The sequence below is a fragment of the Copadichromis virginalis genome, linkage group LG2 (assembly GCF_057382275.1).
Source record: "Copadichromis virginalis isolate Kocher_CV1m ecotype Utaka linkage group LG2, C_Virginalis_male_GT1.1, whole genome shotgun sequence".
Classification (NCBI taxonomy): domain Eukaryota; kingdom Metazoa; phylum Chordata; class Actinopteri; order Cichliformes; family Cichlidae; genus Copadichromis; species Copadichromis virginalis.
In genome coordinates, this window is record NC_140619.1 from 31,972,223 (window position 1) to 31,999,249 (window position 27,027).

The 27,027-nt window shown below is 42.0% G+C and overlaps 3 protein-coding genes across 13 annotated transcripts; 1 reads left to right on the forward strand and 2 right to left on the reverse strand.

The window, feature by feature from the left end:
- Positions 1–3,703: 3,703 nt before the first annotated feature.
- LOC146717720 (uncharacterized) lies at positions 3,704–13,740 on the reverse strand. 8 transcript variants are annotated; one of them, XM_085430083.1, is made up of 8 exons: positions 13,680–13,740; positions 11,986–12,372; positions 11,619–11,746; positions 10,910–10,970; positions 9,428–9,457; positions 5,807–5,925; positions 5,539–5,656; positions 3,704–5,408 (listed from the first exon to the last, which is right to left on the reverse strand). In XM_085430083.1, the coding sequence occupies exons 2-8, from the start codon at positions 12,308–12,310 to the stop codon at positions 4,435–4,437; spliced, it is 1,755 nt and encodes a 584-aa protein (XP_085286209.1). In that variant the 5' UTR covers positions 12,311–12,372; positions 13,680–13,740; the 3' UTR covers positions 3,704–4,434. The 8 variants fall into 8 exon arrangements, with proteins under 8 accessions (XP_085286209.1, XP_085286197.1, XP_085286190.1 ...); XM_085430071.1 differs by lacking the exon at positions 13,680–13,740 and adding an exon at positions 13,583–13,646; XM_085430064.1 differs by lacking the exon at positions 13,680–13,740 and adding an exon at positions 13,567–13,630.
- Positions 13,684–26,565, forward strand: LOC146717721 (uncharacterized). Of its 4 annotated transcripts, none has more exons than XM_085430045.1 (5): positions 13,684–13,748; positions 22,360–22,693; positions 23,824–24,125; positions 24,715–24,826; positions 24,963–26,565. In XM_085430045.1, the coding sequence occupies exons 2-5, from the start codon at positions 22,381–22,383 to the stop codon at positions 25,988–25,990; spliced, it is 1,755 nt and encodes a 584-aa protein (XP_085286171.1). In that variant the 5' UTR covers positions 13,684–13,748; positions 22,360–22,380; the 3' UTR covers positions 25,991–26,565. The 4 variants fall into 4 exon arrangements, with proteins under 4 accessions (XP_085286171.1, XP_085286145.1, XP_085286153.1 ...); XM_085430019.1 differs by lacking the exon at positions 13,684–13,748 and adding an exon at positions 19,865–19,912; XM_085430027.1 differs by lacking the exon at positions 13,684–13,748 and adding an exon at positions 19,865–19,912 and having other exon boundaries at positions 23,827–24,125.
- On the reverse strand, positions 14,970–16,407 carry mif (macrophage migration inhibitory factor). Its single transcript, XM_085430005.1, has 3 exons — positions 16,211–16,407; positions 15,375–15,547; positions 14,970–15,230 (listed from the first exon to the last, which is right to left on the reverse strand). Exons 1-3 carry the CDS (start codon positions 16,316–16,318, stop codon positions 15,164–15,166), a joined length of 348 nt encoding a protein of 115 aa, XP_085286131.1. The 5' UTR covers positions 16,319–16,407; the 3' UTR covers positions 14,970–15,163.
- Positions 26,566–27,027: the final 462 nt, after the last annotated feature.

Genomic DNA, 27,027 nt, shown 5'->3' on the forward strand with positions numbered 1-27,027 from the left:
CCCGCTAATAGACTGCTAGACCTCAAGAAGCTAAATATGGATGGGATATATGTCATATGTCTCATATAAGCAGGTTAAATATGCACAAATGCACATTTGTTATTATGATCTTATGTGAAAATCTTCTTACACACGCATGCAGTCCCTTCTTCTGTTGCAATACGTGTTAAAACTGTTTTCTCAGGTACTTTTTGCTGAGGTCTCAGTTTGGATGCATGTTTCCTTAGGAGCAACACGTTTCTCGTGAGGCATGTTTGATCTGGGACAAATGACAGAAATGCTTTGTAGCCCCATATAAAGTGGGACACCTTACTTGCAGAAGCCATCCAATAAACAACAAAACCCCTAATTACAAAGGTTACATCAGAGTAATGTTAATGACCACATTGCTTTTAAAAGTCAGTCTCTGTTCAAGAAAAACACCCCAAATTTTCCCACATAGGTTCATTATTTAGTTTGCTATTTTCATTTAGGGGAATTGCCTGAATATCTGATTTTTGTTTAACTCAAAATTGGTTAGTTATCTGTGAGTATGGAAAGGAAACTATAAAATAGTCCCCGTGCCCATCCTTTCCTAACATTTCCTGTATAGATCAAAAACAACTGAATCGCTAAACTCTCTCTTCTCTCCTCCTGTTTTTGCTTTTGCAAACGTGAAACACTTGTATCTAAAATGTGACATTAGGGGAATTAAGACCTATGTATTAGATTAAACTGTGTAGTGTGGTTGTACCTGTGTTAATTCAAGTAAAAACACACTTTTTATACACACAAACTCACAGGTGAACGGACTGTATCTGAATCAGATACTGATAGAGATAATGACTGAAGAAGGGAGGTGATGGACCTTGATATCCCAACATGATTCAGGCCTACACCCAGCCAATATGATAACAATCAGCATCATTCATCAGGAGCACTGGTAGATCCAATCAGAAGCAGCGACGCTTATGTCTGCCTCTCTTGACCTGGTGCTTCTCTTCCTTCCCACCCCCACTTCACCGTGCAGACACAGAGTTGCTTAGCAACCCAAGAACAGCCTATGGAGAACACACTCAATCGTGCAGACTCTCACGCACACATACACACACACAGGAACTCCAAAAAGGGAAAGATAATGTAGTCCCACTCCACTCCTCCATCACGCTCTGTGACCCCAGCATGTGAAGAGGCTCAGTGAAACCCAGCGCCCGAAGGAGATTCCGTCCACTACCTGTGACCCTCTGAGTCCCCCACCCTGGTTCAGGTTCCATGTAGGCATCATCTTTATCTATGGAAACAATCCCATCAGCCTCTTTGATAAAAAGCTCTTGCTATCAAACACCAGAACCTCACGTAATATTTTACAATTTCGACTCAGCAGCCATGAAATCAGCATTTCTAACAGACAAAGCTTTAGCTGATGAAAGTTAAAAGCTCTTCAGCATCTCCCCAGTCTAACACTATTAGCACATTAAGTGAGTGCTTAAACACAGTCCGCAGATGATGGATCAACTCAGTGCCTTGAGCTGGAGACAGCATTGCAATCCCCTAAAGGGGGGGTTTCACTACAGTAATGGCAACCTGCATGAAACCACAGCCCCTGGGGAGTGGTGGGACTGGGTAGATTACGAACAGCCTTGGGGCAGTGCTAAATCCCTCATGGCTTCAAAACGCGTACACACAGACAGAAACACATTAAAAGAAACTGGTAACACATAAATACAACCATAAGAATAACAAGAAAATGTTTGAAAATGAAAAAGAGAGGAGTGCATCTATAAAAATAAACATCCTCCACAGTTGCATTTGACTGATATGTCAATGGGGGAAAATTATTCTTTTCATTTTTTCATCTGCATGACATGTTTGGGGAGGAGGGCGCATTCACTGGGTGTCAGGGGGATCGTTTAAACTCCTGGTGGATTATGGGATGATGATGGAATGACTCTTTGGACCTACGGCAGGGAGGTGGCTGGAGGTACAGCAGTTTAAAGACAAATAATCTGAAAGATGGTGAGCACATTATGGCCTGATCCCTGCTGAAATATAGAATGGCAACACTATAATCATAATGACACTATATAGTTATTATTCTGTGCCAACTGTGAGAGCAATTGAATTTCTACCCAATCAGATCACTGGGCAAATGGACTATGGAGCTATTAAGACTTGGGCTGAAATGCCAGAGAGCACTATAGTCTAGAGCATATCTGCATATATATTTTGCCTTTATGCAAACCTTTTATCGCATAGTTTTAAAGCAGTAATGCTGTATAGTCTTTCCAGACTACTCAGCTGTTCATTTGTTGCTTTTACCCACTGGGGCAAAGCTGCTTATACCAGAAAGGGGATTACACATAACTAAAAATACAAACAGAAAACACTGCAAAGCCTGTGTGACTGACTGCCTGTTGATGCAAGCACATATACACAACCCTTTATTGAGTCTATGTATAGATTTGGCTTACCATTTGACATTGCAGTCATAAATACAGTACTTAAACACTGCATGCCCCGAAAAGGACCGTAAGAGCTTGCAGCTTTACACAGTAGGGGGGTTCAATTGGCTCACATTAACAGCAGTTCACTCACACAGGCGCACTGGCCCTTATCTGACTCACAAATTCAAAAATACAAATAAAGTAAAACACAAAACTCCTCATGCTTGCTTTTCTCTTTGTCCTTTATAAGCTTCACTTCAGAATTGGTTGTTCACTTGTTACAAATGTCAGGATTTCTTTTCGTTTCACAACTGTGAGCACAAAACCCAGAGGGAGACACGGACACAGGTGACCTTTTGGGGGATGGGAGGTCACTGAATGTAATCTTTCCATGAGCAAAGCAAGGACTCAGCTGCCTGGGGAATACATACATACACAGAGGTCAGCCAGGCATCACTCAGCTCCTGAGATGAGACACGAACAAATATCCCATCAACCTCCACATAACCTACACACTTGAGGCATTTTTAGGCTTGTGCGTAAGAAGACATGCTTGAGGTTAAAGTTATTTAAGTTTGTGTTATTAGAACTAAATTCTGTCTTTTTTGCAGCCCTAAGCTACATGAAAGAGGCAGTAACTCAGAGAATATTTCATACCAACTTCGAGTTTTAATGGATTCTGATTTAACTTAAATAATTAAGAGTGAAAAATACTTTTTAACATTTTACATAGAATGAGACATCTGGGTTCTGTATCCACTCACTTCCACAATTAGGAAGTAACTTTTTCAGGAACTATATGGAGAGAAGAAAACACACACGGGGACTTATTATGGTGTTGTTCATAAAAGCATATGCAAATATAGTTTTATGAAAGGCTCAAAATCTTTCAGCACATCTTTTGAAGATATGGACTGGAGTAAAAATAGAATGGCCCCCCTGACAATAATTAAACTGCTGTTTTTGCACACTTTTAAAGCCAAACGGCTAAAGAGAAATTGGGTCTTGAGCACCTAAACCCAGTAGCTGAGGTACTCTCGTTTAGATTTTGCCTAACAAGCACAGCTTGAGAGATGGCACGATGACACAAGTGCGTGCATCAGGGAAAAAGATCTGAAATATAGGGCAACACTATCAAAATGTGCAAAGCTGTCCAAAGCTGTTTCTATAACTCTTTTGTGTGTTGGCACTGCCCCCTAGAGTCTGACAAAGACTTGTGCAGCGAAACTAAAACCAAACTCTGAAGTGAAGTGATTTTTCAGGCTTAGGAGAAATACAAGTTAATGCATAACTACGGTGTTTAATTTCACTTTGCAAAAACAAGATGAAAGGAAAGTACAGTTTTTTAATATCATGATTATGGACTTGTTGAAGGAACACATTTCCATTTTTTTCACAATACATTCAACTTAATGGTTTGAGGAGATAGGCAGTACAGGACAAATGTGAAGAAACAGATGTGCTATCCTACCTCTGCATGCCACATGTCCTAAGCTAATACCAACTAGTCTTTCTTTATTCGCTTTACAAAAAATATTATTATTTTGGAGTTTTGTCACATTAAATAATGAAAAGGTGCTTGGATTCATTTACCAACTGTCCACATTCAGGGAAGAACATCACTGGAAGATAAAGTCAGCCTGGAGAATCATTATTATTACATTTTTCACATCAGCAGCCAATGTTTCTTATTCTTGGAAAATCACATCTACTCATTTACAATACAGCAAAATAAGAAGCTTTCTTTTTGCGGGACCCAAAATTATAAGTCAAAACTGAAAAAAACATTTAGAAACTAACTTTGATTCTGTGGGTCAATAAATGCAGCTTAAACTTTGGATAATTAATTTAACACTTGTCTCAAAACAGAAACAAATAAAAGAAAAAAATGAAGTATTTTAAACTATTTTAAGTGCTCACTAATACAGGCAACCTTCAAAGAAGTTTTTAGATTTTACTGTGCAAATGAAATTCAAAGTGCAGATCCATTTTTTTAATTTAAAAAATCTTTTTAAATGGGATTTGGGACTATGTCAGGCTCCTGCTGGTTATCCATATAGTAGGGATCTCCTTGGTGGACTCTGTGATTGTGAACCCTAAGGTTTCCCCTGTGGGCAAATCTCTTTCCGCACTCTGTGCAAGCAAAGGGCCTCTTCCCCATGTGAACGTCCCGTTGGTGCGCTCTCAGGTTCCCGCTGCGGGCGAAACGTTTACCACACTGAGCACAGCCAAAAGGCCGCTCCCCTGTATGTGTGCGAGTGTGCACAGTGAGCTCAGAGGGAGTGAGGAAGCTCTTTTCACAAAACTGACAGGGATGCAGTCTGACTCCTGTGTGGCGCAAAAGGTGTCTGCGCTGGTGGGAGGGGTACGTAAAACACTTTGTGCAGTATGGGCAGGTGTAAGGTCGGCCGTTCCCTCCACTTGAAGCTGGATTGTGGCTAAGAGCGTTTGTGTGTCGTAAAGTGAGCAGCTGTGTATTAGACTGGGGTCGGAGAGGGTCTCTGTTTCCAAAATTTGTGACTCGCCGGGTGTTATTCATGGAGGCTCTCCCACCCCTTTCGTCTCTTGGTCTCCATAGTGACTCACCAGGTGGGGCTTGGGATTGATCCTGCTGGGCCCCCCTCTCTGCATTCTGGTTGGAGTTCTGGTTCTCAGGCTCCTGGTCCAGAAATGGGAAAGAGTTGTCATCATCTTCGTTACTGGTCTCATCTGAGCCAAAACCAGGCCTGAAGCAGGGCGCATCTGTGCCAGAGCTGCTGCTAGCTGCACCAGTGCAGCTGGTTGTGTCTGCCTGTAGGTTCTCCAGACTGGACACCCCACCTCGGGTGGTGTCCAACCCAGGTAACCACTCACCTGGTTGAGCTAGGCTAGGGTCAGGTCTGGGGGAGCAGCGCCCACTCTGGGAGATGGAGAGAAATGGGGCAGAGGCTTGATCCTGAAGGGGTCTGTGGTCTGCACCACGACTGCTCTGATCCCAGTGAGATACTGCAAAGAAATATGGAAGAAAAAAAACACCCACAATTTAGCTACTTTCAGCCTTCTCACTATTATTCTCGCTTTGATTATTTATTCTCATAGCTTCTCTTGTTTTAGCAATAGATTGTGACTTAGTTACATTTTGTCTTAGCTTGTGTAGCAGTCAGGGCATCAATCTGCATCTCGTCCCCAGCTGCGAGGCTTCTCTCTGGCGCTTGGGCTGTGAAAGACCCCAGGCCAGGCCGTGACCCAGCACGCTGAATTGAAAAAGTAAAATGTAGCTATAAGACTTAGAAAAGGCAGGGAAAGTTTAGCAGGTGAATGTTAAGAAGTCATAAAGACTTAATTGCTGCAGTTTAATAAAACAGGCAACTTCTGAATGACACAGAGGCAGGGGAGGGTCTGACCTCGTGCTTTACTGAAGCTCCATCCTGACCTTTGACCTCCTCCTTCAGTTTACCAAGGCTCTGGCTGACTACTCCTACTGGGTCAGAATGAGAAGAGACATCTTTTCCCATATTCAGTCCTGTGCGAGAGAACTGTAATTTGTAACCATCTCTGGCACTAATTCAGTAGGTAATAGGTCTACATAATGATGAACACAACAGGTTCAATGGAGCTGATAACGGGATGAGCAGGTATAGATATGATGACGATGACCTGACGATGACCAAATTGAGTTGTTCATGAACCAGCTTGAATCAAAGACAGCTGTAATACCTGATCCTGTCAGGGTCTGTTGCCTCAAGCTGCCCTCTCTGTCTCCTGAGGACATCTCTCCTTCCTCGCTCCCTCCACCCTTTGCCTTCTGCCTCCTCTCCACTTTCTCCAGCTTACACCGGAGGATGGAGAGCTCCTCGGTTTTCTGCGCCAGCTCCGCCTGCTGTTCACACAGGCTGCTCTCAAAGATCTTGGCTATCTCGCACACAGCTGCTGCCAGCAGTGAGTCCATGACGGTGGCCAGCTGAGCATGGAAAGCGCTCCTCACAGACTCCATTGTCCTTTGTTTTGTGGATGCTGTTTTAATGACAACAGCTGGTTGCCACTGCTGTTTTCTTCTGTGGTTTGCCTCCAGAGGGAGTAGACGGACGACGTGGCTACCGCTATACACTCTGCCGTGGCATCTATGAACTGCCATGAGATGCTGCCATACTAAACAGCCAATTTACAGCATTACGCCATCAGACATTTATAACAGCTGCCAGCATTTATAACTCGATATCTACAATGTGTACTGCTTCATAGTAATGTTATAATAATCACAAAAACTCCTATATGGTTTATCACTTAAGCTACTGCTAGTGTTACACACGATGATGGCAAGCAATATGCTGTAATGTAAAAAGCCAGTTTGTATGGAAGAAGAGTATAAACATAGTTAACTTCAGTCTAGCGTTGAGAAACTGGCTGTGACCAGGCAAGGCGTTCAGTGCCGTTACACCGAGCTAGCTAACGTTACCTCCGGTTAACGTGTAAACACGGGAGCCAATCAAGCGTAGCCTTTACTATTCAACCCTGAAGCTCACAGCACAACTGAAGAAGAAACGACCAAAAGCACAGGACCGTAATGGCCGACAGTAGTCGGTGGGAAAATATCTTCACTGAGCATTAAAACAACACTCAATGTAGTTTTTCTTGAGCTAGCAGGTTGGTAACTGCGACGTGATCACCGCCGCAAGTCTCGCGATAACAAGGCTAAATGGTTCAGAGCACATTCATTTGTATTCATCGAAAATCCCTATTGCTGCAATTTGAATCTTCTATAAATTCATATTAAATACATAAATGACAAAAGGTATAAAATAGGGGTTTTATTTAAAAGTGACAACGATTCAATCTAGCAATTACAGTCCGGTTACAAAGAAAAAGTATAACGGGCTTGTAAGATCACCTATTACATATAGGTTAAAAAGAAAAACCCACACGACCAAAATAAAAACACATATTTGGTTTGGAGCAGATAAAAAGGTAAAACACATTCATATTTTTGTAAACTTGGACAAAAAAAACAAAAAACAGTGAACAAACGTACAAAATATATTTAGAACTGTATAAAAATTGCAAAGGTATCAAAACCTCAGAACAATGAAATGTTTTCAGATATAAAACAAGTTGAACCTTTAGAATAACTGATTTTTTCCAGTAAATACAGTCAACATGAAAAGCTCAAGCACTCAAGCACATCAGGCAATTTGGGATGATGTGAAAGGTCAAGTCGTGCGATTTCTCAAATTCCTGTTGACAAAAACAGGACAAGCTAAACACAAAACACCAAGAATGGCATTTAGCTCAAGTTATAAACAAGAACAAGAGGGTAAGCCTTTAAAATAGAGTTTAGCAAGCAGGGATCCATGTATCTTTCAGTATCCATTACCACAACTACTGCAGTCACTATTATGGTCAAAGTGCAAGTCTGCTTTAAGGTAATGTTGGTTTTACAGAACTTTTGACGTACAGAACTATCCCAATTTATGAGGTATTTAATATATTTAAAACAAACCCAAACAAAACCAAAAACATCTTTAGAAGTATTTAGACTGAAATTCCTGAGGGTTAGTATACATTTGCACTAGCTTGAACCACTGCTTAAACCCCAAAATGTATTTTCATGTTATTAGTGAAAAAAAGTTTTAGGTGGATTAAAAAAACTGTAACTCTTAGTTTAGTGACATTTCTTCATACCAATTTGTTGATAGCATACATCACCTGATTGTGGATTATTATGTTTTATGTATTGTTTTAAAATATGCCAGAGATGAAAGACAATCATGTAATTGTATTAAACAAAAACAAACAAACAGTACAGTTTAACTTAAAGCCACCAGAGACAAAATTCAGTGTTTCAATGTCCACAGTGGTACTAGAGGAGTCCTTTGGTTTAGTCCTCTAATTTTTACATTTAGACACATGCTTGTCATAAACTTCTTGTGAGGGTAATTGTTTCCCACACTTCTTGCACTGGATAGCTGCCGGTGGAGAGTGGCACTTCTTTTTGTGCACGTAAAGCTGCGCATTAGTACGAAACATCACAGGACACCTGTCGCATTTTAGGGGTTTCTCTCCTGTGTGGATGCGATAGTGTTCAATCAAGATTATTTTGCTCCTCAACACCTTGTGACAGGATAAGCACATGAAGCCACGATTGTGCCGCACGCCCATTGTTTGCCATCTGGAGCTTTTCTTTGACTGAAGCCTTTCTTTGTTTTGCACAATTTCCTCACTCGTGTGTTTGCGGGGAGAAACTGAACCCCCTGTGTTCTCTTCGATCTCTTCTAAAGGTTTGGTCCAATATAGGTCTCCATTTATTTCCGTGTTTTGGTCGTTGTGTCTTTTCACCATGTGCAATCTGAGTGACTGAGCAATGCGGAACGTCTTTTGACAAATGCTGCATGAATACGGCTTTTCACCAGTATGAATCCGCATGTGCTCTATTAGCTTGAACCGAAAATCAAATGACTTGCTGCAGTGCGTGCAGGGGTACCTTCCCGCGTTTTTATTTCCCTCCTTATTGTTGTTGCTGCTTGAGGAACGGGTGCGCTCTTCACTGACGGCCTGTTTTTTGCTTGCCGTACGGTTTTCTCTTTTATCAGCTGGTTTGCCTTCAGAGCTGGCTGCCAACAATTTCTTGAGTTTTGCACAATTACGTTTATGATGTCTCAGTGTGCTCGGAAATGGGAAGATTTTCTTGCAGCCTCGACACGTCTTGTGTGATCGTACGTGCACATCTCGGCCAAATTCTGTATCGAAAACTTTTTTGCAAATCTTGCAGGAGTAAGCATTTTTGCTGCCACTTTCCATTGTTTCATGTTCTTTGGACGTGGACTCAGTTGATGCAGTTTTTCTTTCCCCTCTTCTGCTCTTCACTTCATTTTCTTGCTTTTGTCCTGTTAATTTTCTCCTCCTTCGTCTATGATGTCCCAAAGCAATTAGGTCCGGATATTCCTCTTTGATGTCATGGAGTAACAGTTTCACATCATTTTTAATGTTCTGAAACCAATGATCATGTGCTGGAAATCTTTTGTCCTTACCTGTTTTTTTGCTCTCTATTAAATTTGAAACTGTGAAGAAAAACATGGAAAAAATATTTAACATAACATGAATGTTATATGCCAAACTGTGCATTTGCATTTTGAAATAAACTAATGCAAACATTTAACTGATATCACAAGCTGAGCACTGAATAAGCAAATATGAAGGGGAAAATGGTGATATTTCTTACACTTTCTTATTCCTAGATCAGCCAGATTGCAGACTGGTAATACACATCCACATGAAGAGCTGCAGCTTAAATTTTATAAGGGAAGGCTTACTTGGGAAGGCTTTGTGATTTATTAGTACACACAAGTATATTTGGAGACTTATTTGAGCATTTTTTTTAAGAAAGCAGCTTAAAGTATCTTTTATTTTAGCATACAATTGGTTCTATTTAGTGTAAACAACAATCCCATTGTTTTACAAGCATTAATACAGGATCCTAAAACTTGGAACCTTCTTGTACTTTTTGATCTTAAATCAAAAGCACATGCAAGCAAACCTAAATTTGAATTCTGTTTTTATATAAATTCTTTTCTCTCAGACCATTCAACCCCACAGGGCTGCATCTGAGACAGTAAAATCTAAAACTCTCTTATGCACATCTACATATCAAATTAATGAACAAGCAATTTGAATCCATCAAATTCTAATCAGTCTTAATGACAGAGCTGTGATACCCAGCTAACTTACAGACAACATTTTTGCCTATTTTCCATCCTTACTTCAAATAGGTTGAACTTTATAACAACACAGCAGCTCTTTTTAAGTCTTAATGACCAAACATCTTTAAACCCACGCAAACTCAAATTGCTGCTTTGTCTTTAGGAGATGTGTTACTTTCAGCTTGTATTATGTACTTAACATCTTCACCTTTTCTCTGTAAAATCAGTTGCCCTGATGTCAGTAGACTGGTTCGCATTTCTTACTGGTCACACTCTGTCAACACCCACCCTTTCATGTGAACACGCTGATAGCTAGATTGTGCCAACTTCTTTAGTTGACAAGCACCTTCATGTGACTGCTTAGCTTGATTGCCCAGGTTGGGCACATTGGATTTTCTTTGTATTGCACACCCCAGTTCACTGTTGTGACACGTCTCTGCTCTTGAGAGTTGCACCAAGTTATAGGGCCACTCCAACCAGATCCAACAATAGATGGGGAACCGGTTCACATGCTGCTACACTGAGCTCAGTGAGGGTGCAGATCAGAAAAATAATAGTATTTCAAGTATGGGGCAGTTCCAGTTCAACCTCAGGATGACAGATTCACTGAAGAGACAGCTAATCATGCTGCTCCATTAATTGGCACAAGTAATTAGGCAAAATTAAATATCTGCTGAGTAGAAAACTATAAACAGATCTGATGATTCACTGAAACTTTTGCTCACAACACCCACCAACAATATTATCACATGGAAAACAGAGGCACGCTGTCACTTCTGGCATGAAATAGTAAATGAAAGAATTAAGACTCACTTCTACTGGATCTCCTGGCACTCTTTCTTCTCTGGTTCAAGTCAATGTCACAGCGAACTCCCTAAAATATAGATATACATATAGATGATAATCTCCAAAGACTAACAGGGCAATTTACAAGTAAACGAAATGCTCATGGAGCTGTGTTTGCATAAAGAGACAAACATCATCTGAAGAATTTGTTTCTTTTAGTTTTCAGCTAAAGTAAATAAGTAAAGTAAATAGATGTAACAGAACAGAAGAGTGCAGTAAACATTTTAATTTTTTATCAAGTCATTAGGAGCCACAACATCTTAGGTGAACTTGCACAATTTCAGTATGCATTTGTAAATTTCGGTTTGATTTAAAGGTTTAGCTATTGTTTATATTAGTTTCATTTTTAAAAATGTGTTTTCACCACTTAGTGAAAGTAATAATAATGCACCAGTGTGCATTGCATGCCACCTCATATGATTATTAAATACAATTAGTCAATCAAAAACATTTGATAACCAAACAAATTTGTAAATTCTCATCTTACAAACTATGTAGCTGTATACACATCATTGCACTCCTAAATTTCAGTTTTCTGTGAAACGTTGTAAGCGAGCCTCAAGTCGTCACAAAACGAAGATGTTTTTTTTCCTCTTCTGAAAACATAAAAGTCAAGTTGCAGATTTCTCTGGTGGTTAAGGATGCTACATCCACAGTTCTACCTTCAACTACATACCTCATCCTTGGGGATTGTAATATGACACAGAGGTATGGACAACGCCCGTAGTCGTACACTGGGACACACAACTTCATCTGGTTTGGTCACTGTCTCGTAGCCCAGAGGAGAACACCAGTCATCGGGTACTGCACAAACCAATGCACGAAAATTGCAAACATGCTTAAAGTTAAGCCAGGCAACTGTTTTACTGAGTAAAAATAATCTTGCAACAGTCTACCAAGATTAAATCAAATAATCAATTATGATCAACTCTGCACACGCACTCCACCACTGCCCTGGAGGTTATAAACAGTAACACCTATTTGTTCATAAATGTCACTTAGTCATAATGTAGTCAAAGAAGTAACTACATTTAAAATTATACCTTCAAAATCAATCTCAGGGACCTCAGAAGACTGTCCTGGAGTTTCAGTGACAACTTCAACCTCTGTTTGCGACGGATTCGTCTGGATTTGATTCGTCTTTACCTGTCTTCCTCTTGCATCCTCAAGTTCTTTCAGCTTTAGCTCTGCTGTCTGTAGCTTTATTTTAAGTTGGGTGACCTCTTGTCCTTTCTGTGCCAGCTCCATTTGATTGTCATACAATGTGTTTTCAAAAATCTTCATTATCTCAAACACGGCTCTCCTCGAAATAGATTCCATAGCTGTGGTCAGCTGGGCCTTGAACCCTCTTGTTAGAATGTCAGACATCTTTGAAAGCGACTTGCAGATATCCTAGTATCATAAATTTGTGTGTGGTGGTAGCTTCACTCCTAAACACAGGGATTAGAGATGAAGTTAGGTATTCTTACAAGCTTTACATTAATTATGACAGCAATTTAAAGTGTATATTTGCTGATAAAGTCTCCTCTCTGCCCCATAACTTTCCACCTAATGTTATGGCGCTAAATACATAAAAGAGTATTTAGGTGGAAATGATAAGTAGGTCTGGACTTAGAACAGGACTTACAAACAGCAAATATACACGTTTTTATTCCCTTATTCCCATCTGGTAGAGCAACTATCATTCATAACCTGATTTAGTTAAAAAATACTTTTTTTAAAAAATATCACTGGTGGATGTATTTTTAGGTTTTTATTTTATTCATGTTTACATTTATTCCATTAATCTGTATGGAAACCATCACATGTTGCAACAGAAAGGTTTAAACTGCATTTATTTTAGCATGCAAGTTTAGTTACCTAGTAAGACAAGTAGTTCACTCTCCCGTATTTCCTTAAGGAAAAAAAAACTGAACAAAAACAGCAGTAAAAACCTAACCCAGACGGTTAACTACATTTGATCACCATTCATAAACAGCTATTCGTAAACCACTTCATTTTTACTATAAGCCATGGTGATAGATTAAAACCCCGGTTCAAAATTAACGTCGAACAGACGAATAATCACTATTACAACGTGCATGCGTCATTTTATCTCAAATATAACCACTTCAGAGAGGCTACTGTTAACACATGGCGGGTGATTTCCTTATCTATCCAAATACCTACAGTGCGGCACAGTGAAACTCCTTCGAGGCTTGACTTTCTGAACTTCGCCTTCAACCCAGAAATTTGCTAGACTAGAACTAAAGAAGGAACCCGATTATGGCGCCTAGATACCAAAATCGTGTCTTAAATTGGTTTTGCGTTAGCTAATGTACATAAACCTAACATATTCAGCCGCCATTTCGCTCAAGAGAAGAAGAAGGAAACGGGTACGTCACTGCTACGTCGGTTTATAGTAGAAAAAAAACCCAAAGTAATCATGGATTTATTAAAACGCTCAATATTTTTGAAGCAAGTGAAAATTAAATACATAAATATACAGTTAATAACAGACAGATATTTTCCGTTCGCAATATTTATATTTTCTCGCCATCTTTGGCATCAAACGTAGCGGCTACCATGGCAACCATCTAATACAGCACGAGCCGGTCTATTCGTCTGCTACATACAACACTAACCTGCTTCTTTTTTTACCTGCATGCGAGAGAAGCTGTTTTTCTGTACCTGAACTACTGAATTGAACCAATTAGGGACAGCAAAGACACTGAAAAACACAAGGCCACAGCTTAACCTGATATTTCCTGACTGAACTTTTCCCGCCGCGCAGTGATATGACGTTTCCTCCCGTCACGAATTTCCGGTAGGAGTTCGTGACATTTATTATTTGTACATTTATTTATTTTTAATAGTTTTGTGTTTCGTATCCATTTCAAAAAGTGTTTTGACTAATATTTGGCTTTTAATTTTAACCTGGCATTCCGCGCTTTTGACAGTTTTTAAGAGGCGATATATAAACTGAATTATTATTATTAATATTATTATTATTATGAGAATGCAAAGCATCAAGCTGTGTGGAGATATTTTAACCATGCTTGAAGAATTCACAGATAAGCCCCAAAAATAACCGCTAGACAAAGTTAAATACAATCCAAAACCTGAGAAAATTAAACCCTTTCATGAATGCCTGATCCCCAAATTAATGATTTATTTTCTCTTTCTGCAATATTCAGTTTGAAATACAGAAAAGGAAGCAGACTGTGCAGGTTTACAGTGTCATCACTGACGAAATATTTACTTCACAAACTCTTTGTACAACTGAGTATTGTTGATGACAAAGTCTATCCATTTATGACCAGAGTATACCCATCTTCTGTTGTCTGCTTCCAGCAGGATTATGTGCCATGTCACAATCATCTCAAACTAGTTTCTTGATTGTGACAGTTAGAGATTCTCGTCATGAATGCAAATCTCACAAATATGCACCGTGTGATGATACGTCAACATGGGCCAAAATCTCTGATGTTTCCGGCACAGTGTTGAATCTATGCTACGGAAGATTAAAGCAAATCTTGCCCAGCCAAAACGTTGCATAGATTTTTGTAGAGCTACAGCAGACTGAACAATCTACACTTGTATGCACAGCCTGAAAACAGCTTAATTGTCATGCTTGGGTACATGGATATATACAGTTAATGGCTTGGCTCCTATGGCCTGATGATGAACACTTCAAAGTGAGTTTTGTATGAATCCGTGTATTTCAATAATACTTAATATGTATCCTGACAATATACCTGATACTTGACCAGGCACAATGACAAGGACAACTTGCTTAGCTCATTAATGGACAACATTTTCAGAGCATTAACACTCAGTAGCACTTAGTTTACAGTGATAGTTTCAAATGGGATAAACAACAATTAACAGATGGCTTGTCTTTCACTATCATGCAATCGTAATATTTCCCCTGTGCCGTCCACATAGTGTTCCAGTCAAAGTAAGATTCCATCACAGCTCCCTGACTGCTCTAACACATACCTGTCAGGATCCTTTTTCATTGAAAACAAAGGAAAACAGAAAATCATTTATGGTTTATAGGATTTGCTTTATTGCATCTAAATGGGAAAGTTATAGTGCAATGCTAAAGAGTCTGGATAAGTGCTTTTAAGGTAGTCAGTATTTCTACAAGTGGATCACCAATTGTCTTCAACTCATCATTTAGTCAGTTGTAAGTTCCTGTAGGAAAATTCTGGAATGATCTTTTTTTTGACCTCCATTTCAGCCAAAGGTTGTGCTGTTCCAGGCCACATTGGCTGCTTCCATGTCCATAAAGTTAATATACATCCTGAAATACACAAGAGAGAAGGAAAAATAGGTCAATGAGAGTAGACACTGACAGCCAGACGGGGGTGGGGATTGCTTCTGTAACCATGTTACTTTCACTCATCAAATTATTAAAAATGTGCTGGTTAAAGTGTGTCTTTGGTACCTTTCAGGAGAGATGCCCAGGTGTTTGTTGAGCAGTCCACACAGCAGTTTAGAGTATTGCCTGTTGGCAGCACCACTGATCTTGCCAATGCTGTAGAGGAAGCAGAGTGCGCAGGGGTCTCCCTTCCCTCCAAACATCATCATTTGGTCAGGGTTGATGTGCACAGATACGTACTGGTGTGTACAAGACAGAAGCACAAAACGGTGCAAACAAATTTTAAAACAATTAACCAGTGAAGGCTGTGGATTTTTGAAAAGTTACCAATATCTTCATTTATTTTCCATTTCTGTACACAAGTAGAGAATCTCTATAATATATTTTAACATTGTCGCCTATGTAGCACTTAATTAAGCACTTAATTAGTCTAATAAAGAAACCATAGAATCGTCTGATTATAATTCAATAACATGATGACTCATGTTATTGAATTATATTTATATATATATTTATTTTATTTTATTCTCATCATTGATGAGAATAAAATGTCTGTCTCCTTTAATGTTGACTATTTATGAGTAGGTTACTTGATTATAAGAGTATTAATGTGACGTAATGAAGCGCCATCCAGATATTCTTATGGCCAAGCTTGCATTTGAAGCGGGTGAGTGATCCAACTCCACCGATCAATGATCTCCCAGCGCTGGCAGTCTACACACTGTCTGCATAATTACACAAGACAAAGCCAGCCTAGTTTACAGAGTGGAGCTCTATATAATATGCTTTCATCAGAGAAGTTAAATCTAAACATGCGGAATTAAAGGGGACAGCCATTGATTGATAGTTATGACGTACAATCGCGTGAGGGTAGGTGGAAGAATGAGCGCGTGCCGGCCTACCTGTGCAGGTTTTCCCATAGCTTTGGCCAGCTCCTCTGTAGCCTCGGACAGGAGAGCTGCCGGTACATCACCTCTGGCAACATTGGTGTTCACTACAAACATCGGCATTATTGCAACGCTTCTCTCCCTCAAGGTGCAGCCGCTGGTATTCTTCGCCTTCCTGCTTCTTCTTCTTCTTCTTCTTCTGGTTGTAGGGTTGGCAACTAGCTTGTAGACGCATTACCGCCACCTACCAGACTTAAGTGTTTCACAATTACAAAAGTCGCTAATGGCCCTGCATTAATAGCAACACATATTTAAACAACTTCGGCCTCTTACAACTCACTATGGGCCTTTTCCTTCTCCACCTCTCTCATTGAGATTTAATTCAATTTTATTTACATAGCGCCATATTATAACAGTTGCCTTAAGGCACTTTATATTGTACGGTATAGAGAAACCAAAGACAACCCCAACAATCATATGAACCGCTTTGAGCAAATACTTTGGAGACAGTGGGAAGGAAAATCTCCCTTTTAACAGGAAGAATTCTCCGATAAAACCCGGCTCGGGAAGGGGGAAGGAGGAATGGGGTGGGAGGAGGAAGAGAAGACAAAGACACGATGTGGAAGAGAGCCAGAAAAACTAGTTCATGCATTTATTATTTCTCGACTGGACTACTGTAATACATTATTATCAGGATGTCCTTAAAAGAAAAAGGTGAAAATCTATGCTATGCCTTCTAATGATATTGCCCAAGTGTAACCGGTTTCTGCTTCATCCCGCTGCAACAGTTCGGCCCAAACAGACTCCTCGACTCTGCGTTGTGTTGTGTTTTTAAAAAGACAAGGAGTCTCTGATCGATCGTTGCCACTTTATTTCCTGAATGGAAACAACGGTGTTGTATCAGTGCAAATGGCTCGCCACACACCACTCCGCACAGCACACTCTCGTATGGCTACGGCAGACTGGCCGCGATTACTGCAGCCATATTACAATTTTTAGTATACAATAAAATAACAGCAACAACAAGTGATGTACCTGAATGGAAACAACGGTGTTGTATCAGTGCAAATGGCTCGCCACACACCACTCCGCACAGCACACTACGGCAGAGCATCCATTAGTATTCCGCTTTAGCATACAGTTTCACACATTAATAAACAAATGAAAAGTACATAAAACTGGTGTTGGACATGTGTCCACTAAGCACTTATTACACTCGGTGCTCGTCAGCTAATCAAACATGTTTTATGTGTCTGTACTACTTGGCTATATCGTGTGCGGAACAATACAACTCACCTCTCGTATGGCTACGGCAGACTGGCAGCGATTACTGCAGCCAGCCTCACCTAACCAGCCACACCGAGAGGGGGGGCGCTGTTTCCCCATTGCACTGATATTTGTGGCAAGTGGAATAATACCATATAAACACTGTTACACAAGGGTAGAGTTGGATGTTCAGAGGACTGGAGGAGCCAGGGATCAAACCACCAACCTTCCAATCAGTGGGTAACCTGCTCTACCTCCTGAGTTACAGCCGTCTGGCTGCAGGTTAAAGACTTTTTTTTGTCTCTGTCTTGGTCTCCTCGCGACTTTGTCTTAGTCTTGACTCGGTCTTGGTCTTGTCTTGGTCTCGATACCCTCTGATCTTGGTATTGTCTTGGTCTTGGTTTAGGTGGTCTTGATTACAAGTCTACCTAAGGGAAGCATGTGTGATGCAATTGGAATTGGTCCTAGCACCCTAAAACCCTGTGGAACTCCATAATTAAACTTACTGTGTGAAGAGGACTCCCCATTTACACGAACAAACTGGAGTCTATTAGATATATATGATTGAAATCACTGCCGCGCAGTACCTATAATACCTGCAGCAAGCTCTAATCGCTATAATAAAATATATGATCACTGCTGCACTGAGGTCTAGTAGGACAAGCACAGATTTGTCCACTGTCAGAGACCATAAGCAGATCATTTGTAACCTTCATTAAAACTGTTCCTGTACTGTGATGAACTCTGAAACCTGACTGAAACTCTTCAAATGAACCAAATAGGCTATATGCCTTGTCTCCCATCCGTCCGTCCATCCGTTCACTTCCGCTTATCCTTTTCAGGGTCGCGGGGGGCGCTGGAGCCTATCCCAGCTGTCATAGGGCGAGAGGCAGGGTACACCCTGGACAGGTCGCCAGTCTGTCGCAAGGCTAACACACAGGGACAGACAACCATTCGCACTCACATTCATTTGCACATTCACACCTAGTGACAATTTGGGTTATCCAATTAACCTATCCCCACAAGCTGCATGTCTTTGGACGGTGGGAGGAAGCCGGAGTACCCGGAGAGAACCCACGCAGACACGGGGAGAACATGCCTTGTCTCCCAGTTCTTCTAAATCTTTGTGACTATCCCACTTTTTCCTTGCTAACCTTTTCCTTTGAATTCTTTCCTGTATTTCCTCATTCCACCACCAAGCCTCTTTATCCTCTTTTCTCTGTCCAGAGGATAGATCAAACGCATTCTTCAACATTTCCCTCAGCACTATAGCTGTACTTTCACAGTCATCTTAAGTGTCTTAACGCTTCCTTAATACTCAGAGCCTGGCTCAACTTTTTCCTGAACTCTGTGCAACAGTCTTCCTTCTTCCGCTCCCACCAGTTAATCCATGGCTCTGCCTTCACTCGTATCCAAAGCCATTTTACAGACTACTATTGAATGGTGTCTAGCTACATTCTCCCCTGCCACCACCTTACAGTCTCCTGATTTAATTGAGATTGCACCTTTTGGATGTGCTTAGCTTCCTCCAATCTTATACATCAGCTAATGTTCCTTGCTCTCCTTAAAGGAGGCACAGGCATTTCCATCCTTTTCAGAAAAACCCCCACTAGCATCTGTCCTTTTGCATTTCTCTTCTTATCACCATACCTACCCCAACCCTCCTTATCACCTCTGTTTCCACTGAAGTCTACTCTCTCCATCCTGTGGAACACTTTCTAATGCTTCATCGAACTTACTCCTTCTCCTCTGAAATTTTGCACCATCTTTCCAGCTGGGGGGAATCGTAGTTATTTTTAGGGTTTTTTCCTGCAGTTTCAGGCTCGTAGGCAGCTTAAGAAATCTTCTGTCTATATCTCAGGTTTTCATGAAGAAATAATCTAATCAAACTGACCTCCTTAAGTATTTACTTTCAAGAATATTGCTCCATGAAATCTAGAAGAATGTATCACTTGCATGTCTACAAACACAGAATTCCACTTATTTGCTCCATGCTAAAATTTGTCTATGGGTTTTCTTCTGTATGTGTCTTAGATTCGGTCCTTTTGTGTGGCACTTCATTACTGTCATGTTCTGATTTTAGGCACATCAGACACCAGTGAAATTCTCAAAAAAATGGGCACCCTTATCCTTCTCCACAGCTCTGTCAGTGTCGATTTAAAAATATCTTGCATGTCTCCTCTTTCCACATCGATAAAACTCAAGTACTAAATGAATGCTTTATTATTTCTTTACCTGAGCTGCAGTCAGTCAATTTCTATTTTCATGTCCACATTGTGACTGAAGGCCATAACAAAGCTGTATGAAAATAGCCAGTTGTCACATGTTCCCATGCTTCTTGCCACTCGATCCCCTCCTAACACTTGACTTCTTTCTTCCTTCTCATTTCCAGGGTATCTTTAAGGTTGGTTTTGATGAGTCTTTGTCTCCATGACCTCTGAACTTCAACAAGTAATGTTCTAGCAGCTGTTTCCTCCACACAGCAAGCCTGGACAATATCCAATCCTGCAAGAAGTGCTTTTGATGCAGATCCATAAACCACACTCTCATACTCAAGATCTAATTAGGGCAGCAATATCTGCACTCCATTCTGCTCCTAAAATACATAATGTTTATAACATTTTCTCATTTATCTGCATCACTCTGTGTGTATATAGCAACTTTCCATGTCACCATGCGCTTGCAGGTGAGCATCAAATTGATGTGCTTTCTTTCTTGTTAAGAACATTATCTGTGTTTGTTTCCACAAAAATTTGATCTCCAATTTCAGTGCTGCTAAGTGATGACAGACTCTTATCCCTCTGTCAAAGGATATGATTTAAGATTATTTTCCAAAAATCCTTATTTCTGCATCATTATTATTATTATTATTATTATTATTATTATTATTATTATTATTATTATTATTATTACTATTATTATGCTAGTCTTATTTTTAAATTTAGGCAAACTGATTTACAAATGTATTTTCAAACAATGAAACAATTAAAACCCTTTAAAGTGACATGAACATGAACATGAAAAACTTTAGTATTCTACTATGCTAACTTTGTCGTTTTTTTCTGCAACTGGTAATGCAATTGTATACGCACTTCTGTCTTAAAACTACTAAACTATGAACAGAGGTGGGAAGTAACTAAGTACAAATACTTCGTTACTGTACACTCCCTACATTTTTAAAGAAATATCCGCACATCTGCTACTACTACTTCTACTACTTACATTTTCTAACAGACTCTTACATTTGGTTCATCTATAGCGTTTATACTCGGGAGTTAAAAGTCGGTGGAAGGAGTGCATGTGTTTTTGTTTGCGATACTTCAGAAACTGTCTAGCACTACAGAAGAGGAGACAGCATGAAGGGAGTTACGTTTTTATTAAGTAGTAATTTTAAATCCAACTTTTCTGTCAGCTGTGTGCATTTTGCAGCACAGTCTGTTGCTAGTTACCAGCAGATGTATTTCACAGAGAGACAAAAGAGAGAGCTAACTTGTAGAAAGTTAGCTCTCTTTGATATAGAAAGATGCAGAAAGATAGACAGAAGGGGAAGAAGACAGGTTATATGTAAGGGTAAGGACTGATAAACTGAAGATTTAAATCTTACATATGATGTCATCATTTTCAATCACGCATTGGATTTGTATATAATATGCTGTAATAAATTATGTATATTTGTTTTGTCCTGCAAAACAAGCTAAGCTGTACTAACTTTGTGTTATTCAAATGTTGCATGAAAATACTGGGTAGTTTTGTCCACGATAAACAGGTTCGTTTGCATTAATGTGGTGAATTCACAGCAAAGCTCTGTGTTGGATTGGTGCACAGTGCCTGTGGTGTTCATGGTCAGGCTTAGGTTGCATCAAGTTGCAGAGATGAATTTGCATTTAAGCTGATGATGTTCAGGCTCATTAGCTGAATTCCAACTTTATAAGCAAAAAGTTGTTTCAGTAGCCTACTTCAACTTTTACTGGAGTATTTTTTAACCTACTGCTCAACTTCTGCTTAAGTAAATAAAGTCTGTACTGTCGCCACCCCTGACTGTGAAATTGAGAAGAAAACGTGTGCAATCATGTGACAAATGGGTCGTGCTAAAAACAATAATATCAAGCGGAAGCTCTTCTGTATCCTTATGTCTTTAAAAAATCATCACCACTGCTGAAATTATTATATAAAAAGTGGCTTGTGAAACCTGAGTGCTTGGTATTTCCAGGGTGCGGCTGCTCTTGAGTGTAGCGTAATTACGGTACCGGGCATGCGTAGTGTTCTCAAGAATTAAAAGCAGTGCTGGATGAGGCGAGAAGGGAACTGGCAGGGAGAGAGAGAGGGCAGAAGTTGGATGGCGCTATCCTTTGTCGCCGTATTTCGGCACACAAACAGCTGCCGAGCGTCTCCGTGATCCGTGAAATTACACCTTTGCCGCTGTTTCACGCCGTGGTGGCTCCTCGGTGTCATCCGACAAATGGTGCGTATTCAGGGCTAAACTAGCCAGTCTGCTAGCACTTTCCAACGTTACGGAGAGGCTGCTGCTCCAGCTGTACTTTAACATTAATGCACGCACAGAAGCATTATAAGTTTACTAACAAGCCGGGCTGACGGGGGTTGTGATTTTGGCGTCGATTAACCAGCATCGCCGCCTTGGCACTGCACAGATTAACCGGGCAGGTATAGTCTTTAATTAAGTTGTAATAGAGGCGGAATGACCGTGATGCTATTCACGGAGCCCTGTCTCATTTCACTGCCGTAATCATTTAGGTTTAATTTTTAGCAGCAGGTTAGCCAGTAAAGTTAACCAACAGCGGCTATGGGGGAGAGTTGATCACACGATCGAAAACTTTTGCGATCATAGCAGGAAAGCTGTGTTACAACTGATCACGAACTGTGTGTGAAACCGTCATCAGATCTGCAGCCCCGCGGACAGGATGATGGAAGAATCGGTGACCACATTTGAGACGCATCTGACCGCCGTCATGGACAGCCTGATCCGTGCCTCGGTGTGCGAGATCACCAAACTCTTCCAGGAGACAGTGAACGACTACCTGGTGGAGCTGTCCCTCAACAGGAAGGAGAACGAGGCTCTCAAACTGCGGCTGAGGCTCACAGAGAGCAAACTGAGAACCGAGCGCAAGTACGGCATGGGCTGGGCTGCCAACCGCCGCAACGCCGGGCTGGTGGCGGCAGCAGCACCGGTGGAGGAAGCTGGAGGCCGGCAGAAGCGAAAACTTGACGTGACTCGTAAGTATTTGCTGTGTGTGGCGACTTGGAGCTTTTCTTCCTGTTTACCTTTAGTTTGCATGATGTATACAGTTCAATGGCAGCTTATCAGCACATCCTGCAGTATTTCCCTATGATTGTGGCTTTAACGTGAATAACAATGTGAATGCTATGCAGTCTAGGTGCAGTTTATGTGAAGACGCACTTGTTTTGTTGGAAAACCATCTGGCAAGAGCTGATCTCTCCCTCCCTCCTCCTTCCTCACCCCCCTTCCTCCTCCGCCTCCTCTTCATGATCGCTCTCCCTCTGTCCTTCACCTCCCCCTCTCCTCTCTCCACTGCATTCTGTCCCTCCTACTCCTTTCGCTCTTTCTGCATTTGCTCACTCCCTCCTTTCCTCTCTTCCTGCCTGGTTCCTCTCCCCCCCACCTCCTTCACTTCTCCCCGTCTCCCTCCAACTCTACCTCCTCCCCTTCCCGCTCCTCTTCTCCTCACACCCTCTTCTCCTTTTCTTATTCTCCCTGCCCCCACCTCCTTCTGCTCTGCTCTCTCTCTACTTCATCACGTTGAACACACACACACTCCCCCTCTCCTCTCCTGCTTCTCACCACCTCCACCACCCTCCATAATTACACACTCCCTCTCCACTTCTCTCTCTCTCTTCCTATCTCATCTTTTTCAACTCTCCATCCTACTTTTATCTTTTTCTCCTTCACCGTGCCCTCCTTCTTTCCTCCTCTTCCTCCTGCCCCTCTTTTGACCCCCACCAACTCCACTTCTTCCTCTCCTCTCCGCCTCTCTCTCACTCCTCGCTGTCACATGTTTTTCTCTCCTTTCCGCTCTCTTGTCTGTCCTTCCACGCCCCCTCTCCTCAACTCGTTCATCATGCTCACTCCTCCTCCGCCGCCTGCTCCCATTGCTCTCACTCCTGTTCCCGTCTGCATCTCCAATCCCCTCATCCTCCTCCTCTTCCTCGTCTCCCACTTCTCCACCCTCTTCTCTCCTTCATCTCTCCCTCCCCTGGCCTTCCAATCACATCCTCCCACCTATCTCTCTCCCCCTCATATTTCATTTGCTGTTCTTCCTGCTTCTCCCCCTCCCCTTCACTTTCTCCTTCCTCTCACCTCCTTCACCACCCTCCCTTCTCCACAGGAGGCAAGTCAAAAAAAGGCCCAGCAGCAGCCTATGGCAAAGCGTGGCCTGGAGGTGTGTGGGAGGAAGGAGGAAGAGGAGGTGGTGGCGGTGCTGGTGGTGGTGGAGGAGGAGGAGGAGGAAGTGGAGCAACTGTGGGCATGGTAGCAGGAGCGGGAGGAAGAGGGGGGAAGGAGGCCAAAGATATGTACCTCATCCAGTTCCCCCGGGATGAAGAAGACGAGGGAGGGATGGTGGAGGAAGAGGAAAGGGAGGGCAGCCTCAGCGGTGAGGGGGAGGAGAAGGCCAACATCAAAGAGGAGGTGAGGGAGACAGGCTTTCTCAGAGGAGGAGTAGGAGGAGAAAGTGGCACAGCATCTCTGCTCTGCTCTGCAGCTTCATAAACACTGAGAGAGCATGTAGACACAGACAGACAATAATAATACAGAAAGAGTTTTGCTCAAATTCTTCTTCTATCAGATCACTGCAGAGATATAGTGGATAAAGTGAAGCCTATTGATTTGATATTTAGCTTCCAGAGGAGCCAGGAGTGGGGCTCTTCATATCTCATGCACAGCAAGCTTTTAGGGAGAAACACTACTGTTAGAAAAGCTTTCCACCACATCACCAAGTGGCAGGACGCTGATCCACTCTTCATTTCTCTTCTGGATTTGAATATTCAAACCATGCATAATGTGCATAAATTTGCCTCCCTGCTCTGTGAAGTCTTTCACCGCTTGAAAGGAGTCCTTCACCTAGCTGTATCTTTATTTCAGGTGCATTGTAAACATATCATGTGGAAATTTAACAAGCTTTTTTAGAACAAGAGTAAATTTAATAGTGAATGTCTCATTGTACCTGGACTCAGTCGATTACCCAGTACAGTAGCTCTCTTTCTGCTTCTCTATGCAGTTGGCCCAAACAGAGGGTTATCAGCCTGCCTCTCTCCGACTAATCAAGGAGGCTTTGAAGATGCATCCGTCCAACCAGAACCTCCACGCTGGCTCCAGAACCCCGAGTGAAGGTAATGAGCCCAGGACTCACTGAGTGAGGGAGGGCAAGTTAGAGAAAATGTTCAGAGACCAGTACTTGAAGGAAAACGGAAATGATTGCCCACACCAGCTCGTTCACTCTCTCCTCCTCCTTCTGTTTCTGCTCAGGAGATCTGTCAGACCGTCCCCCGACTCTTCATCCAGGGGAGAGTGAAGAGGAGAACTGGAAGGTGGGCTCTGCAGAACCATCAGAGGGAGGAATGACCATGGATGAGCTGAGGGGCCTGGAGTCTGCGTTAAGGGCCGAAAGAGGCCGCGAGCAGGCTTCTCAACATGACTCAGAAGTGGTTTGTGGGTCCGAGATCAGCTTGGCCCCTAAGTACATTGGTCTCGATGGAATGGAGCAGGATGGAGAGCTGGAGCCTCAGCCACCCACTCTGCACAAAGAGGACCAGATAGGACAAGGCAGGGTGAAGGAGGGCGAGAGGTTGGGAGTGGCTGGGGATGTGGAGCTGAGGTTAGGCTGGTCAAAGAAGTTAAGAGAGAGCGACTCAGCTGCGGTCATGCCTGTAGAGGATGTGGTGGAGCACGGAGAGTCGGAGCATCCGCCCCACCTATCTGCTCCGGGGAGCGTCTGGGAGAGCGCCGGGGAAGAGGAGGGCGGCGGGGACCTGCTCCACTTCTGCCCACAATGTGGAGGAGGCTTCACTTCGGAAGCCGAGCTGGAGGAGCACCCGTGTCCACTAGGTGGCGCCCATTTACAGAGCAGCGGAGCAGAGGACAGTCTTTTCCCTTGCGCTCACTGCGGCAACACGTTCAGCCACGCCTGGGCTCTGAAGAACCACGAGTGCGCCTGCGCCGCCGAGCGGCCGCACTGCTGCGAGATCTGTGGGAAGCGTTTTACACACTCACGGTCGCTGGAGCGCCATCATCTGGTGCACACGGGTGAGAGGCCGCACCGTTGCCAGCACTGTGGACGCAGCTTTAGTCGCCTTGGTAATTTGGAACGGCACCAGCGGATTCACACAGGTGAACGTCCATACGGCTGTGAAGCATGCGGCAAGCGCTTCAGCCGTGTGGAGTACCTAAAGAGACACCAACTCATACACAACAGCGAAAAGGCAACACTCCAGTGCTCCAACTGTGGAAGGGGCTTTAGTGATGTGGAGCAACTGAAGAACCATCAGTGCTTTTAGAGGCTTCACAAGAAACTCAGTTTAGGGAAAGAACAGTGGTTTTTTTTAAAGTTTTTTTTATGGTTGTGGTAGAATTTAGCTGATGAATGTGACTGTTACAATCTCATGTCTTTCCCTGTGATTATCTTTAAGATAACAAAGCACATACATGGCAGACTTTGGTCGAGTAAACAATGAAGGCACATTTTAAAAAGCTGGCAGGAAGGACTGGTTGGTGTTTTTGTGTTGAAAGAGAAATAAAGTCAGTCTCTGCCATCTAGCCATTTTAACTGGAAGTATTATTATTTGTATGTACGTGCACAGCCAGGACTTATTTATAATGATGAATACATCGTTCATTCATACCTCTTTATCAGTACGTTAAAGCTGATGGCCTTGTTTTCTTTTTTGGATGACATAATTGACAGTTTGGTATTTTGTATGTTTGTGTTTTCGTCACATTGCTAGAAAATAAACATCTTAATTCATGAGGAAAAGTTTCGAGTTAGTGAATAATACGCCATAAAGCTTTTTTGTGTGACTACCTTCATCATAAATTTTAATTTTCAGCCATCGCTAGGCAACATTGTCATTACACATTCATTCAAGGACTAAAAAATTTGCTGTTCAAAGAGCTGCTGCTTTTTCAGAACTTCTTGTTAATGATGGCTATCAAATGGAGATGCTCGCCAGCCACTTTATTAGGTACACCTGTTCAGCTACTTGTTAATGCATGTGTCTAGTCAGCTGACTGGATGCATTCATGCATGTCAAGACAACAAATTCGAACCAAGCATCAGAAATGGGAAGAAAGATTTAAGTGACTTTAAACGTGGCGTGGTTGTTGTTGTTGTCATGTGGGCTTGTTTGAGTATTTCAGAAGCTGTTTATCTACTTGGATTTTCCCACACACAACCATCTCGAACTATCTTGTCAATATGGACCAAACCCTCTGACGAGTGTTTCCAGCATCTCCCCACAAAGTTGATTCTGTTCATCTGGACGTAGCGGTTTCTGTGAGAGAAACATTTCATCACTCATCCAAGTGATGTCTTCGG

What these genes read in the sequence shown, in the direction of transcription:
- LOC146717720 (XM_085430083.1), bottom strand. Translation starts at nt 12,310, where the DNA reads ATGTCTGACATTCTAACAAGAGGGTTCAAGGCCCAGCTGACCACAGCT. An exon ending in CCCTGAGATTGATTTTGAAG is followed by an intron (nt 11,747 to 11,985) that starts GTATAATTTTAA and finishes TGGTTTGTGCAG; the next exon opens with TACCCGATGACTGGTGTTCT. An exon ending in GAGCTTCAGTAAAGCACGAG is followed by an intron (nt 5,657 to 5,806) that starts GTCAGACCCTCC and finishes TTTTCAATTCAG; the next exon opens with CGTGCTGGGTCACGGCCTGG.
- mif (XM_085430005.1), bottom strand. Translation starts at nt 16,318, where the DNA reads ATGCCGATGTTTGTAGTGAACACCAATGTTGCCAGAGGTGATGTACCG. An exon ending in CTATGGGAAAACCTGCACAG is followed by an intron (nt 15,548 to 16,210) that starts GTAGGCCGGCAC and finishes TGTACACACCAG; the next exon opens with TACGTATCTGTGCACATCAA. An exon ending in CTGGGCATCTCTCCTGAAAG is followed by an intron (nt 15,231 to 15,374) that starts GTACCAAAGACA and finishes TGTGTATTTCAG; the next exon opens with GATGTATATTAACTTTATGG.
- LOC146717721 (XM_085430019.1), top strand. Translation starts at nt 19,892, where the DNA reads ATGACCTCTGAACTTCAACAA. An exon ending in GCGAAAACTTGACGTGACTC is followed by an intron (nt 22,694 to 23,823) that starts GTAAGTATTTGC and finishes CCTTCTCCACAG; the next exon opens with GAGGCAAGTCAAAAAAAGGC. An exon ending in CTCCAGAACCCCGAGTGAAG is followed by an intron (nt 24,827 to 24,962) that starts GTAATGAGCCCA and finishes GTTTCTGCTCAG; the next exon opens with GAGATCTGTCAGACCGTCCC.